The sequence below is a fragment of the Octodon degus genome, unplaced genomic scaffold (genome assembly GCF_000260255.1).
Source record: "Octodon degus isolate 3935 unplaced genomic scaffold, OctDeg1.0 scaffold00293, whole genome shotgun sequence".
Taxonomy (NCBI): domain Eukaryota; kingdom Metazoa; phylum Chordata; class Mammalia; order Rodentia; family Octodontidae; genus Octodon; species Octodon degus.
In genome coordinates, this window is record NW_004524869.1 from 1,593,459 (window position 1) to 1,608,607 (window position 15,149).

A 15,149-nucleotide genomic window follows, 5' to 3' on the forward strand; every position below is an offset into this window, starting at 1 on the left:
TTAATATTTAATTAATTTTCTGAATATTATTTAATCTTAATTTTTGTTTTAAGATTTATTCTGTATCTTTGACTTACAATCTACTTATAAGACTTGGTATGATATTTTCTCCTAGTATTAGAAACTCTAAAAAGTTAAAGAAAACAATAGAAACAATGTTTTGTAAATGGAGAGGGGAAGAAAGAGTGATGCAGATAATGGGAAAAAAGAATTAAGGTACATCATGTGCAGGTATACATTTCCTATCATGAATGTGTTTATTATGTTTGTCAAAAGTGTACCAGTAAAATTAATTAAGAAAGAAAAAAGAGTGAATCACTTACCAATTTACTCCAAGGGCTGCTCAGGCAGCACATTTGTTTATGTACCAGCTATCCAGAGCATTGCTAGGGCAGGTGTCACTTCAAACAGCTGACTCTTGTATTTGATAAATTTAATGAAGTTGTCTTGTTGACATTCATGTAATATTCTTTTTTAAAATTAATTTTTTTTTTGGCAGAACTGGGGATTGAACTCAGGCCCTTGCACTTGCCAGGGAAGTACTTATTTTACTGAGCCATCTTCCTGGCCCCTAGTGTAATATTCTTATAAAAATTAATAAAAATATGCAATTTCTGTCAAACTGTACTTAAATATTTGGACTGATCATTGTTTAAGAAGACAGCTGACTCTGTATACATCAAAGACAATGGATATGCAACATAACAATCATTGTTGAATTCCTATCATGTTCATTAGTGAAATTCTTTAACTTTTTTTATTTTTAAAGAGAATACATGGTCAGCCTGGTAGCTCAGTGTTCTAAAGCACCTGCTTAGGCAGAGCGTAGTGGATGAGGTTCAGTCCCTGATGAGCCATGCCGGGGGGTGTGCTGAGATGGCAATGGAGACTGGGCATGGTGGCGCATGCCTGTAATCCCAGCGCTTGGGAAGCTTGAAACAGGAGGATAACTAGTAATCTGATTTACATATTGAGACCCTGCAGACCCTGTCCTAAACACAGAAACAAAAGAGAGAATACAAAAAATAGTTTTTTAAAAAAGCCATTAGAGACAATACAGAATTTCACAAAACAAAAAAATAGGAATTTAACAATGGTTGTCATATTGCATAATAATGTCTTTAAATTAGTTGTTCAGATTACAAGTTATAAGCTTATATGATTCAAAAATTATAAAAATTTGAAAAGGAGAGAAAAAATGTAAGCATTAACTGCTCCTTTCAATAGACCAGCAGAAGTCAGCAGCACAGCTATCCAAGCTGTCCTATGTGTATACATACATATTTCTTTTTCCCTTTCTTTCTTTTTTCTTTTCCCTCATTCTAGTTGTTCCTTCCTTTTTAGTAGTTTCTTTTGCTTTCACAGTATCCATTGTACCTTTCAGATCTTATGAACTTTTTTAGGTTTTTGCTTGATGGAGACAATATCATGTTTACACTTCCAGGTCTGATTTATTTCACTTATGAGTGTGGTCCTTAGCTGCATCTATTTACCTATAAAAGTTGCAAGTTTATCCTTTTTAAAGCTGACTGATACTCCACTATGCAAAAATACCACATCTTTTCTTAATCTGTTCCTCAGTTGATGGGAATTTGGGTTCTTTCCAAGGTTTAGCTATGACAAATTATGCTGCTACAAACATGGTGCACATATACTGCTGTGCGATGTTTTCAGTTCTTCTGGAAAAATATCTAGGAGGGGAATAGCTGGCTTGAATAGGATCTCTAATCCTAGGTTTTTAAGGAACTCCACACTGATTTCCATGGTGGTTGTACTGGTTTGCCCTTCTACAAATAGTGGAGAAGGGTTTCTTTTTCCCCACAACCTCTCCAGCATTTGTTATTGTTTGACTTCTTGATGATAGCCATTTTTTCTGGGGTGACATGGAATCTCAGTGTTGTTTTAATTTGCATTTCTATAATGATCATTGATGTTGAACATTTTTTCATATATTCATTTGCCATTTATCTTTTTTCATCTGAGAAGTGTACATACATCTCAAATGCCCATTTTTAATTGGGTCTTTGAATTTTTTTTTTGTAGAACCGAGCATTAACTCAGGCTCTTGCGCTTGCCAGGAAGGCACTAATTCTAGTGAGCCATCTCCCTGGCCCCAGGTCTTTGAATTTTGAGGGCCTTATTTTTAAAAAATTCTTTATATTATCTAGAGAGAAATCCTTTTTCTGAGGGAGAGTTGCCTAAAATATTTTCCTAATTCATGTTTTTTCCTTTTTAACTTGGTAAGTGATTTCTTTTGATGTGCAGAAACTTTTCAAAAAGATGAGATCTCAGCTGTTGATACTTTGAAGTATTTCCCATGCAGTATGGTTTTTGTTCATGAACTCTCTGCCTACCCGTATGTCTTCAAGAGTTCTGCTTTTTCTTCCAGTAAATTTCATGTTTCTGTTTAATATTTAAACCTTTGGTCCACTTTGGCTGTAGTTTAGTACATGGTAATAGACATGGGTTTAATTTTAGCCTTCAGCATGTGGAAATATAGTTTTTCAAATACCATTTATTAAAGAGGCTATCATTCTTCTAGTGAAAATTTGATTCTCTGTCAAAGATAAGGTGGCTGGATGTATCTGTAGTTGTGTCTGCATCTTCTAATCTGTTCCATTGATCTACAGGTTTTCCTTTTTCTTGCCAGTATCATCCTGATTTTAGCACAATAGCTTTGTAATATAATTTCAAGTCAGGGATTGCTTTCCTTCCTGCCTTTCCTTTGTTTCTCAGGATGTTTAGTGAAATTCTGTATCATTTTTAATGTCTTAAAACTATTTTTATTCTCTTTAAAAAAGAGAAATATAAGAAGAAACAAAAATAGAAAAATATTTCACTATGTAAGTGTATGTACTAACATGTAAAATTCGCTACTGAAAAAAATGACAACAGTTCAGAGAAGCAGAAATGCGTGCTTAGGGAGATGCCCAAATGGTCTGGAGTTTTCAAGTGGTGAAGTTTGAGCAAAAGACCTTTAAAAGGAAGTTGGGGTGCAAAGAAAAAGAGAGAAACATCTGATTGTGAACTGAACACTCTCTTCTAAACCCTGTGCTGGTAGTTTTGTAGACAGACTCAGATCTATGATCCTGATTTTACTTCTTGACATTACACAGATACGATATACATATAAGGCCTACATCATATACTCAAGTAAAAATTAAATTTAAATTGCTATTAATTGCCTTCCTGTGCAGATATATTTATATGCCTTATATCATACAAAGTGATGGGAGTTGGGGTAGGGAGATAGATATTGTTGCCTTTGTTTTACAAATGAGAAAACTGAAGCAAAAGATGGAGTTTTCGTCCCTGGTGAATGCTGGCAGTACTGAAAGTGGAATCAAGACTTCTTGAGCTCATGCGTTTCCTCCGTCCTGGCCAAATAACAGAATGGTGCATCAGTGTGAATGAGGGTGGCCACAGGTGCTGGGAGTACTAGTATTGGAGTCGTAATGACTTGGGTGGAATTCCAGCTCTCTCCTTTTCTCTTTGCAGACCTTGATTTCCTCATCTTTAGAATGCAGAGTTTGAATTATAGCTTTGAACATCCTCGTGGCTTTAAATTCTGTGACCAGGATATTTGTTCTTCATTCCGTGCCCATTCTTCTATCCTTTTACCTCCATTTACTATGATGCCACATGAACCTGAAAACTGCAGTGACTGTGACTTTTCTTTTGTTCAAAGATGATTCTTAGGACTTCTGTCTTACATTCTTACTCTAAGCTGGTGACTCACACTATTCCATTAAAGATCTTTTGTCTACAGTAGTTTGTTCTCTCCTCCAGGACTACTCTGGAGCAGCTTTTTGAAAAATCCTGCATTATGATGAGAATATGATGAGAATATGAGACAGGGCTTGCTGAAAAGTAAAGTGAAAATTATATTTTCACGCCACATCTCTTTCATGCTGAGGACAAAAACTACAAATAAACACGTGACCAATAAAAGAGAAATTTTCCTTATGAGAATGCTTTCAGAACTTTTGCAAAAGATGTCACCAGCTTTCAGGAGCAGCCTCATGTTTTGACAGATATTCTTACTTTGGCTTGGATTCTGAGTCCTTAGAAAAGAGAGAACTTTTCTTTTCTCATCCTTTTTTTTTTTCTTGACCAAAGTTTTGAATTCTCAAAAGCATTTTCCTTTTCTCTTTTCTCATTGAGAATTGGTAAATAATCCCACCCACCTCGTTTTTTTTTAAATAATTGACACTATACTTATTGTTTATAGAACTAATAGAGCTCTTTTAATCAGTTTTCAGGTAGAAGTAGATTTTAAACTTACCTCCAATAGCTTAAGATACTTTTCCTACATGGCTAGAGGGAATCCTAGCATAAGAAATTTTGAGCCTATGAGGGGGTCGCTTGTTGCTTTCAAATTTTGTTTTCTTTGACTTTTTTCTTAACCATTTCTACAAATTTGATTGTTCATGCAGGGATGATTTCCCCCTTTTTCTTTTTCTAAAAATATTTTATTTATTTGGTACAGGCTCTTGCTATGAAACTTAGACTCATAGTGATCCTCCTGTCTCAGCCCCTCCAGTGCTGGGATTATAAGCATGTGCCACCACACCCAGTTTCAGACAGGCTCAGTACACCTAGGGTTCTGGGGCCAACATAGCATACCATGCCTGAGATCAAACTCCAGTCCTTGCACTTTCCAGGCAGGTGCTTAAACCACCGAGCTATCTCTCCAGCCCCCTCCCCTTCTTTTAGTTCTTCACCCCTCTAGACCATGCACTCTGCCCCAGGCTCCCTGCCCCTTTAGACCTGGTGCACAGCTGCATGTCCTAATTGTTTGCACAGGGGAATCTCGACAGTGACTTCCTCCCCAAGGGCCATGGAAAACATCTGGGCACATTGTCTGCAATAAAATAAAATAAAATAAAATAAAATAAAATAAAATAAAATAAAGGAAACTTTTTTTTTCCATAAAATATGAACACAGGACCGCCAACCTGGGGAATCATGTGCTAGTATTCGAGGCAAGAAGGCTTCCAATTTTGATAATGAGATTCTGTTTCTTCACTCTTCCCTTACTTAGGGTAAAAATCTAATGTTTCACTTTGAAGAGGTATTTTTTTCCTCAAAACCACATATGTGGACACTCAATAAAGAAAACTGATTTAAATGTCAGCCTAAAAACAACTTTCTCAAAGGTTTATTGGATGAAGGCCTTTTAAAAATGAAGATAAAGCACTTGCCTGGCAGGTGCTGTGTCCTTGTTTCAATCCCCAGTAACACACACACACACACACACACGAATAAAGATAATTAGGCATCTGGTTCTAAGGTTGAAAAGATTGACATATGTGGGTTCTTATGGTGAGAACAATGATGACTTCATGGAAATCTTATAAATCCAACATTCTCAGAGTCTTGGGCTTACTTGATTATACTTAGAAACAAACAAGTTTTAAAACTCTATCATTAATTATTACTCAGACTCCGAAGGCCATAAACAGCTCCCTAAATGTTCTCCAAGGCAATTGGCTTCAGTTGATTTGCTGATTAATGACAATCTTTATATTAGTTTCTACTTATAATATCTGGACGATCTGATAAATTATTCCATGTACCCAGCCATCTTCTGAGAAACAAGATAACAAACAAAACTGTAAAACTCACCGATTGGCAACCCATTCCACTGAGGAGTTTCATCTTGAAGGTCCTTATATTTGTCAAGCCAAGTGTATGTGGACTGCATCCATGGTAGGCTCCTCTGCAGAGAACAGAAGTGGGAGGATGTGGTCATGTTAATTTCTCTTGGGTCACTGGCCTGAGTAGAATATGCACAAAAGAATCTATGAGACTATGAATAAGGACTAGAACAACATACATGTTGAATTCTGATAATTTCTAAGAACTCTTCCAAACCTACATGACATGAATATACTTACTTGCCTTTTCAAATAGTATAATAGATTTTAAATTGTGACAAGACGTTGGGAAATCATCTGGCTAAGAACTTTGGCTGACTTTTAAACTTGCTCCATATTATTACTTTAAAGTGGCTAGCATCATCTACAAGCAATGTACCAGAAAGGATATGTTCAGTGATTGCTAGTTTTCAAATTAGACAAGTATTTGTTCTTGTGGTGAAGCTGTGGGTCAGTCTCTCTGGAAAAATGTCTTTAAATGACTTATAGCCACCTACTTTGGCCTATAAGAAATACAGGTTTTATTTCTTTAGAACATGAAACAGACTTAGTATAAATAAGATGAATTAATTTTGACCATTTCTCCATTCCGGATCACAGTTAAATGAAGATATCTGAGAAGATGGCCATATATTCTGAAAAAAGCAGACAGTGACATGTATCTAACCTTGGTAGTTCATTATTCCTTCAAATAGAACAATACTGGGACATACATACTCTGGAATGCTATTTTGGTAAATGATTAATCATAATCCTTTATTTCGTATTTCTTTGATAACGAAAGTCTATTATGCTTGCAATCACTGCGTGCGCATTTTATATGGAATGTGTAAGATCTTATGTGCTATGATAAGGCTGATGGATTTAGACTGAAATTGTAGCTTATTAGGTTAAAAAGATGGAACTGTTCATTCACCTAATTTACTGCTTTTATAAAAGTCTTACAAATTTGGTTATATAACCTTGTAAAAGTCTGCTAAAAAAGGTAACAGTGCACAAATTCTTAGTTTTCTATTATTTTTAGTACTAAAATAATGATAAAGCCAATTTGGGTGGGTTTACCTAGTTACTAAATTCACTGATCTTGCCTTAAAACTTAAAATTGGAAATGTACCTCTCGAAAAGCTTATTTTCTTTTCCAGCCTAAGATTTAAAGATACACACCTTGTATTGGGATAAGTCAATGTCATTAAAGTTAGTTATTCTAAGGAGGTTACCTGAAAGAAATGATGTCTGAGTTCTTTGAGTGTGCTCTGGCCATCAGCATGGCCAGATCATTGGCCTCTGAGCCACTGTTCACCAAGAAAATGACCTGGAAGAAAAAAAGATACATAACCTCTTACTTCAATTTCTGATTATTCAATCATGCAAAAGTGCTGAAGACTGTATCCTATGCTAGAGCACCTGAATCCCTTCAGACCAGTTTACCTGGCAGTCCTATTATTAAATTGCTATATTAATTCTTCAGCTCTTCATTCAATGGTTGATATGTGATAGAAATGCAAAAATAACTATGAGTTTTAGCTGTGAAGCATGAAGCATTTTGGGTTGTATTGAAGTGCTCAGACGGGGGGCCTTGGTGCAGGACACAGGTTAGTGGTTGAGTATATCTGAGGTCTTTCAGTTCCCCAGTCTAACACACCCCCACCTGATTCTGAAGACTTGGAGTGGAGCAAGATCCCTGGCTCTGCAAGCACAGGGGCCACTCTAGTCTGACTGTGCTGTGTGGGGAGAACTGAAGGGAACTAAGCCACCAGCCAGTGACTGGGGAGCATTTGTTCATGACCATTGACTGCCATGCTTCTATTGTTTCTTGAACATCTGGGTCTCAACTTAGGTTACAGCTATTTCATACTTCTCTTTGTGTTCTCCATAATACAGTAAATAGAGTACTAGGTAATATAGATGCTAGGGTACAATAAAAGCTAATGCCAGGTACTGGGCACTGTTATAGATTCTTCATAAGTATTAACTTATTCAATGTTTAAATGCCAATCTTGGACAACAATTTTACAACTCAGTTCAGTTTAAAAATTCAACCATTTTTGATGCAGAAAAAGATATTTCATTAAAATACCGAAGTGCATTTTTGATTATTATTTATCAAAAAATGACTCTGCTCTTTGTAAAAGAAGAAATGCAAATAACTGCAGAGAAGCTGAGGAACAAAGGCATGAAGATTCCTTAGGACATAGATGTGGAGACCAGGAGAAGTGGGGCTCCTGAACAGTGACTTTGGCAATGTGTATTGAAGGAGGCACCAAGGCCAGAAGAGCAGAGAGGATCCAAGTGAATACTGCCTCATCTCCTCAGCAATTCACAAACCCTTTTGCTTTTGCTTGCTTGCTTCCATTTGCAGCTGGCGGCTCACCAGGACAGGTGCTCAGTGAATCCACCTAATTCCCTGCCCATACTCCTGCCTCTGTGAGTGCATCCCTTGGAACCCTGAGACTACTTTTTTCAGTTGAGAACACCATACCTTTAGGGGCTCAGGAAGCAGGGCCGCAAGCTCCTCTGCGTATTTGTGTATTGGAGGGTGGAAGAAGACAGAACTTGTGTGCCACAGGCGTCCAAGCTGCTTCTGTGCCACAGCGTTTAACTTCCTGGATAAATAGGAGAGCAGAGTCACCCCCACACTCCCACCAAGCATAGTCTTCCAACACACAAACTAGCCACTAGACTCAGAAATATAGTGATTTCTCAGACTTTCCAGAGGCAGGTTTCTTTGGCACCTAAGAGAAAAACTCCTCTAACAACTAGAGGTGTCCAGCAAAAAGTAATGATTTCCCCCCCAAGATACATCTTCAAAGGACAGTCTGGAATTTTAGATTAAAAAATTTCTTGGGGGCCCTGCCCCTTAGTTCAGTTCTTTAAGTGGCTGCTTCCACAAAGCTGTCAGCTTCAGGTTGCTGTAGTTCAATCCCCACAACACTCCAGCCAGCCAAACCTTCCCTGAAGGCATTCAGAGAAAAAAAAAAAAAATTCTTGTTTAGGAGGAAGTTTTGGGCTTAGAATTTCTTCTACCTATGTTTTAAATAATCACTGGGACATTTTAGAAATAAGTATGACCTAGTGGTGAGCCTGAGTATTCTCCCTTTTTTTTTTTTTTTTGAGTTCTACTTTTTATTCAAAGTTAGTTTAAATTTGAGTGCAATGGCTTTGATGCAAAGGAGTTTTCAACACATTCATTTGTAACGATAAGCGAAACAGGGGAAATGAAACTAGGTCCATAAGAAACATTATCTAGGAATGATCAATATATTCAACACATGTTTTTTTTTAGTATTCTCCCATTTTATTTCTCTAAGATTGTCAAACACATATTCAAGTGACTCGTGGCTTTTCCTCCAAAGGAGGGCCCATCCTGGGTCTGAGCAGTGGTCAGAGTTGAAGAATGTTTGTAATGATGAAGCCATGCTGCAGGAATGAGCCAACTCTCTAGAATGTTCATACTGAGGCAAAGTGGGAACTCAATGTAGGTTGGCATTTGGGTCCCACTAGGAAGACTAAGAAAGGCAGGGGAAGGGAATTTCACCTTCATCTGAAGGACAGCAATTGCCAAAGTTTGTTTTACCCTAGTTCTATTTGTTATTAACATCTGTCACTCCAAATAAATCAGTTCACTTTGGTTGAATAATTTTGAGAACTACCAGTTTCAACACACAGATTATTTTACTTGGGACTTGTTAGTACTTTTAATAGGTTAATGCATGCTGTTTCTCTCCAGAAAGAAGGTAGAGTTTAAATTACTTCCCAACATTTTCTCATGGGATTCTTTTCCATGGAACTATCGTGGTCAGTACTCCAGGAATCTCACTATAGAAATTGTGGAGTGTCAGTAAGCTCTTAAAAAGAAGAGATACTTGACAAAAGCACTGTTTAGAAAAAAAATCTGTGCCAGTGAAGATAAAATGGAGGAGAGGATTACTGGTAATAAGAGGACCAACTAGATTTGTGTCCTGGTTACTCCCCTTCTTTCCAGGATGCAATACCCAACACCCACAAATTGAAGGAAGAGGGGTTTATTTTGGTTCATAGTTTAGTGCCTGATTGGCTGGCTCCAAGAGAGAAACCGCACAGTGGGACAGCCCAGCAGAGGTAACCTGCTCAGCACATGTCAGGCAGGAAGCAGACAGGAGGCCATAGCTGGAGAGAGGTGTGCCTTTCAGGTCACACGCTCAGTAACCTACTTCCAACCAGGCCCCAGCTCCTAACCGTACATTTACCTCTGAACTCATTTGTGAATAAATGCACTGATGAATACAATGCCCCCAAATACAATCACACCCCAAAGGAGTTCCAAGGCTTTGAGGAGACATTCCAGATATAGACTACTGCAGTGGGCACAGTGGCCTCACACTAGGAAGAGGAAGATCTTCTAGCACACCGGATTGATGGGAACCAGGGGAGAGGGACCGGCAGGAGAGGAAAAACTGTGGAGGGAAAACTGTCCATGGTATGGGGCTGGCTATGGGCAGTGAAATTCAGGAAAGCATTAAAGACAAATTGGGAAAACTCCAAGAATGATTGAGAAATCCTGCTGTTGTCTAGCTCTGAGTTCCCCCATAGCAGGTAATTCACATGTGTCCTTTGAATAAATAAATATGGCAGTAGAAAGTGCTTTGTGGAGATGATTTCCTTTAACCCTGGAAATGTTAAATTTGAGCTGATGGTGGAATAGGAGAGGGTAGAGAAGGCCTATATGATAATGGAGAACCTGGAGTGTCCTGAGGCCTGCTCTGGGCTCATTAGATTCATTATTAGAGTTTGGTCAGGGACCAAGGCCAAGGAGTTGGGTGAGGAAGTTCAAAGTACAGTACTAAATTGTATATGGAACTTACTTTGAGCACCTCTTAAGACCTTGTATGGGAGTGATGCTTCCTGAAGATAGGAAAAAGAAAGGAAGTGGAGAAGGTGAGGCTGAGTCTGGAGGGAGACAACCTGTTTTTCAACTACTGACACCTGCTAACAGAGAAAACCTTTTGCCTCCTTTGATTTGAGAGCTTAATCCTATACAACTTATTTTATACTCACTGCTTTTTCTTTTGTCTTAATGTGCCTCTTATTGGCCAGATTATTAAGGGCAAGATAGATCAGATATTAAAATGAGAGTGCCACATGGAAGCCAAAAGGGTCATAGAAGAACCTGCTGAAAATGTGTGTGGATGAATTGATGACTGTGGGTTCTGACAGTCTCAGGCTCAGTCACTCCATATTCCAGGTAAATTTCCCACTAAGCTTGCAGCTGCCTTTTATCAGCCTTTCTTTTTCTAACCCATCTCTCAGAGTCCATAAAGAAGATCCTTACACGGGTGCCCACTTCTTATCTTTCCTCATCGCTCATCCTACAACCTTTTCTCCATGTTTCTCTGAAAGCCTCTGCCTCATCCTTCGCCCACTTTGTCTCTTTCCTTGAAAGGAGTTACTGGTGGAAAACACTTTAGGCACACAGTACATGCCATTGTATGTGCACAGTGAGCATAGGTAGAGCTTGTAATGCCAGAAAACAATGCGCGGTGTCAAGACTTGGTACCCAAGAGTGTAGATGGGAGTATGTCAGCCACAATCTGAAATAGGTGCTTCTTAACCAGGGTAAGCAAATCAAGGGGGCTGAATTAGTCACACGATTGTTGTCCATATTCTTCTGGAATGAAAATCCCTGGAGTATAAGGATACTCACGGATGGCAGTGGCCAACACTGACAGTGGCAATCCCGGAAAAGAAATCCAGGTATCTGTTTCCCTCAGAATCGAATAACCATTCCATGTGTCCCTGGTGGAGCAGCAGGGGCTTCTGGAAATATGCTGTCACCACAGGAGAAAGATGTTGCCTATGGGTCTCCAGCACGTGGTCATAGGCAAGGGACTGCAGGTAGACAAAATTAAAATCTCTTTTCATTATCACAATTCTTGCAGGATCATCAATTTAACAATGCTTGGGGAGCTGAGCCCAGGGCCCTGAAGGATCACAAATGGGTATATTTACTCAACATTCTTTTTAAAAAATATAAGTAATTAATTATATTATATTATTTTTTTGAGACAGGATCGCACTGTGTAGTTCAGACTGGCCTTGAACTACTATGTACCCTAGGTAGGCCTTGAACTTAGAGCGATCCTCCTGCCTCAGCTTCTCTAGTGCTGGGATGGCAGGCATGTGCCACCATACCCAGGCCAACGTCCTTCTTATAAGTTGCTGAATCCTTTTTTCTTAAGTAGATAAAATTGTTATTTGTGGTCTTTTTTCTTTTCTAGAAAAAATGTAAGAAAGGGTCGAAATTTCTATCTCTTAATCAAAAGGTTTGGTTTTGAATTGGTTTTAGCTTTAAAAATGAATAGGGTAGGCCTTAATCCTATTTTTAAGGATAAAAGCACACGAGGTGCCAGTGGTATTTATATGGTGTTTTTTCTTTATAAAGTATTTTGCTCATATCTCTCTTCTTTGTGGATCCTGCCTATTGATTCCATAATTTCAGACCCATGAGTATTGTGGCCAGTAGAAGGTAAAGATGGGTGTATGTGTGTATTTATGTGTAGAGAGGTAGGTGTAAGAGAAAGAGAAAGGGAAAGAAACACAATCATTAATAGCCTGACAGCAAAAAAAAGATAACTATAAATTATAGTGAAAGAATCTGAAAGATCAGACTATGTATTGTCATATCAGTTAGTTAAAAGAAGGAAATTTAAAAAAGGAAACGTGTGTCATCTCATGTGTGAGGTATCTGTACCCCTGAAGTAAATATAAATATAATCTTTGTGCTCCCACATTTACATGTCAGTTCACACACTGACAGTAAACTGTGTGGCGCAGACTCAGAAGCTCCCAAGGACTTCAAGGATGAATATCTGGGCCGGCACACCTCAGTGGCCAGCAGGAGTGTTTGTACCTCTTGCAGCAATATCTGACTGAGACCTCCTATGGGGAAATGTGTCTTTGGATCTTCCTGAAGATCTGAGTCTTACCTGGTATCTTTCAGGTGAGAAGTCACATGGAGGCATTCTAGGTTTTGTGTGAAGACCAAGCTTGGTTACAGATGGCCAGGAAACACCTACCGGAAGCAAAGTGAGTTAAGATGGCCCCTTAAACGTGCCATAGGTCCATTTGTGACAAGCACCTATCATTACCTAAAGAAAGTTCTTAGACATTTTTATTTGTTAGTTTTTTTTAACTAAGAAATTTAATTTAAAAATTACTTAAATCAAACTTCAGTTAGGATTTAAGAATTGAGATATCTCAATTAAGATTTCTTCGAGTTAAAAAATAAAAGGCCGTTCCTCTTGAATCTAGTTCAAAAGCCACAGAGAAGCTTGCTGGGGCAGGACATGGTTTCTGCCATGGCCCCTCACAAGGTTGGGGAGCTCTGTGCAACAGCCCAACATTGCCCCCATCCATGTTGACTGTGACTTTCCTCATTTGGCAAAAATACACCAATGCAATGTACTGTGGGAGTCTATCCAGTGTTAAGAAAGATGCTTGCTAGGCTTGGGGCTGTCTTGTGCCTGAGTCCTGGTCTGTGGACCTTTAATTGTGGAGTATGTGGCCTTTGACTCTTACCTGTGAACAGAAATGGAAGATCACTTCCTTCATCAAGCCCCCAACACAAGACCATGTCAGTGATAAGCTAAGCCAAAGAAGGCATTAAATGTTTGGAGCTGGGAGAGAATTTGGACTTTTCTGGAGGTTCCAAATCCTCATTTTATAAATAAGACTAAAACAACAAATTATTTTCTTTAAGCTTACCAAACTGGTTAGCTGAAGAACAGAAATGAAACTTCAGCTTTCTAGCTCCCAACCTAGTGCTCTTTTTTTTTTAAATCATCCTTGGCCACTTTTCCCTTTCCTGCCGGTACAGGCTGTGTCACCTCGGCAGCTGTGAGATGGGATAATGAATCTGAAATATCAGAGCTGGAAGAGTGCTGTCTAGAGCTCTCATGAGTGCTCCTGGAAAACAGCGCTGCTAATTGTAAAGATTTCAGGTCAACATCAAGATAATTTTACAAGTGGAAAGAGCTGAGGAAGTGATGCTTCTGATTCAGCACAAAAGGTGAATACAGGCATGAGATGTGGGCTGTTGTCCGCCTATGAGGCTGCAGTCCTAGCAAGCTCAGTGAACAACTACATTTTTAAATGAATCTGGAAAGTAATGGCTTTCAATACGTTTTCACTCACAGACATCCCATTCACTTTCCAGCTCTAAATAGTCACTAATATCATTAAAGTAATAATCTTACTTTAAAAGCAAGTGCTTTGGTGTACCCATGTATAGAAATGACAAAAAAAGGGTAGCTTAAGTTTTCTGAGAATTCCACCTTTAGAAAAGCTTTCCATTGTGCTTTTCTGCATTAGTTACTCTTCTGAGATGGGGAAAAAAATTTGAGTGTTTCTGAGAACTCAAAATCTCTTTGCTTCATCAGACTCATTTTGCTACCTATAAAATTGGAGTTGCTCACTGAGGAGGCTATAAGGTCTCTTGTCTTTAACGTTACAGGAATTATGAGAGTATCTTGAAGAAAACGAATTGACCAAGAAAACCTTAAATTTTAAATGCCAAGGCAGTTTCATTCATCTGTCCATCTGTCCGTCCACCCTTCCATCCATCCACCCACAGAAAGCATATGGTGGAGGAGGAAAGACCTTGAGTGCAATACATAAAATCATGTCTACAGGAAGAAAGAGAAAAAAAGAACAGAAGAAAGAACAGAGATAGCAAGCAAGCAGAAATACAAAATTTGTCAATAAGGGCAATAAATCAATATAATGCCTAATAAATCTTTTGTTGTCATAATGCCCCTCTCAGTAAACATTAAAAAAAATAGATTTAATGATACTAATTGGTATATAAAAAGAAATAAAAATACAGTGGCTTTCATGATTTATCAGAAAAATTAAAATCTAGATATCTAGATAATTGCATGTATTCTTTATTCCAAACAATCTATGCTTTGAGGATACATAAAAGGTGAGGGCCAATAAAAGCTTTCTTAGGGTTTTGGAAAAATATTTGTGCTCATATGTGTGTGTGCATGTGTGTTTGGGGGCTGGGGAAGGGAAGTAATAACTGATCTTTGATTTAATAAAGCTGAATTCCAGATGTATTTCTGAATATTTCTTTTTCTTGTTTTAACTGATCTGATAATTGCCCTTTTAGACTAAAAACAAATGACAATTATTGTTTTTCATCCAATCCACCAATTTCCACTTCAATTCACATGGAAAACTCAAGACATTAAAATGGAATTCAATTAAGAGAACAATACCACTGTTGTATAATAAATGCCAAGTTGGTAACTGGATTTAATTTCTAAGCTGCCTAATTCTTACACAGTTCTGCAGCAGACAAATCACTGTAGCTTTATTTTTCTTTCCCCAAAATCATAATATAAAAAAGGGAAAAACTGTTTGGCAAAATGAATGAGAGAAAGCAATTTTTTTTTTTTTTTTTTGGCTCCGAATGACTTTAGGGCAGGTTTGGCTGGCTTGAGTTGTGGG

General features: G+C 38.2%; 1 protein-coding gene across 2 annotated transcripts in view; it reads right to left on the reverse strand.

Moving 5' to 3' along the window:
* Agxt2 (alanine--glyoxylate aminotransferase 2) overlaps positions 1 to 15,149 on the reverse strand; it is a 48,155-nt gene that overhangs the window by 29,554 nt on the left and 3,452 nt on the right. Inside the window, exons 2-7 of one of the 2 annotated variants that reach the window (XM_023707470.1) lie at positions 12,623 to 12,708; positions 11,341 to 11,525; positions 8,140 to 8,263; positions 6,878 to 6,972; positions 5,629 to 5,722; positions 4,771 to 4,864 (exon numbers count right to left, since the gene is read on the reverse strand). In XM_023707470.1, the coding sequence (XP_023563238.1) occupies positions 4,771 to 4,864; positions 5,629 to 5,722; positions 6,878 to 6,972; positions 8,140 to 8,263; positions 11,341 to 11,525; positions 12,623 to 12,708 (678 nt within the window). Of the gene's footprint in view, positions 1 to 4,770; positions 4,865 to 5,628; positions 5,723 to 6,877; positions 6,973 to 8,139; positions 8,264 to 11,340; positions 11,526 to 12,622; positions 12,712 to 15,149 lie in introns of both variants that reach the window. The other variant, XM_004647197.2, reaches the window with a different exon arrangement.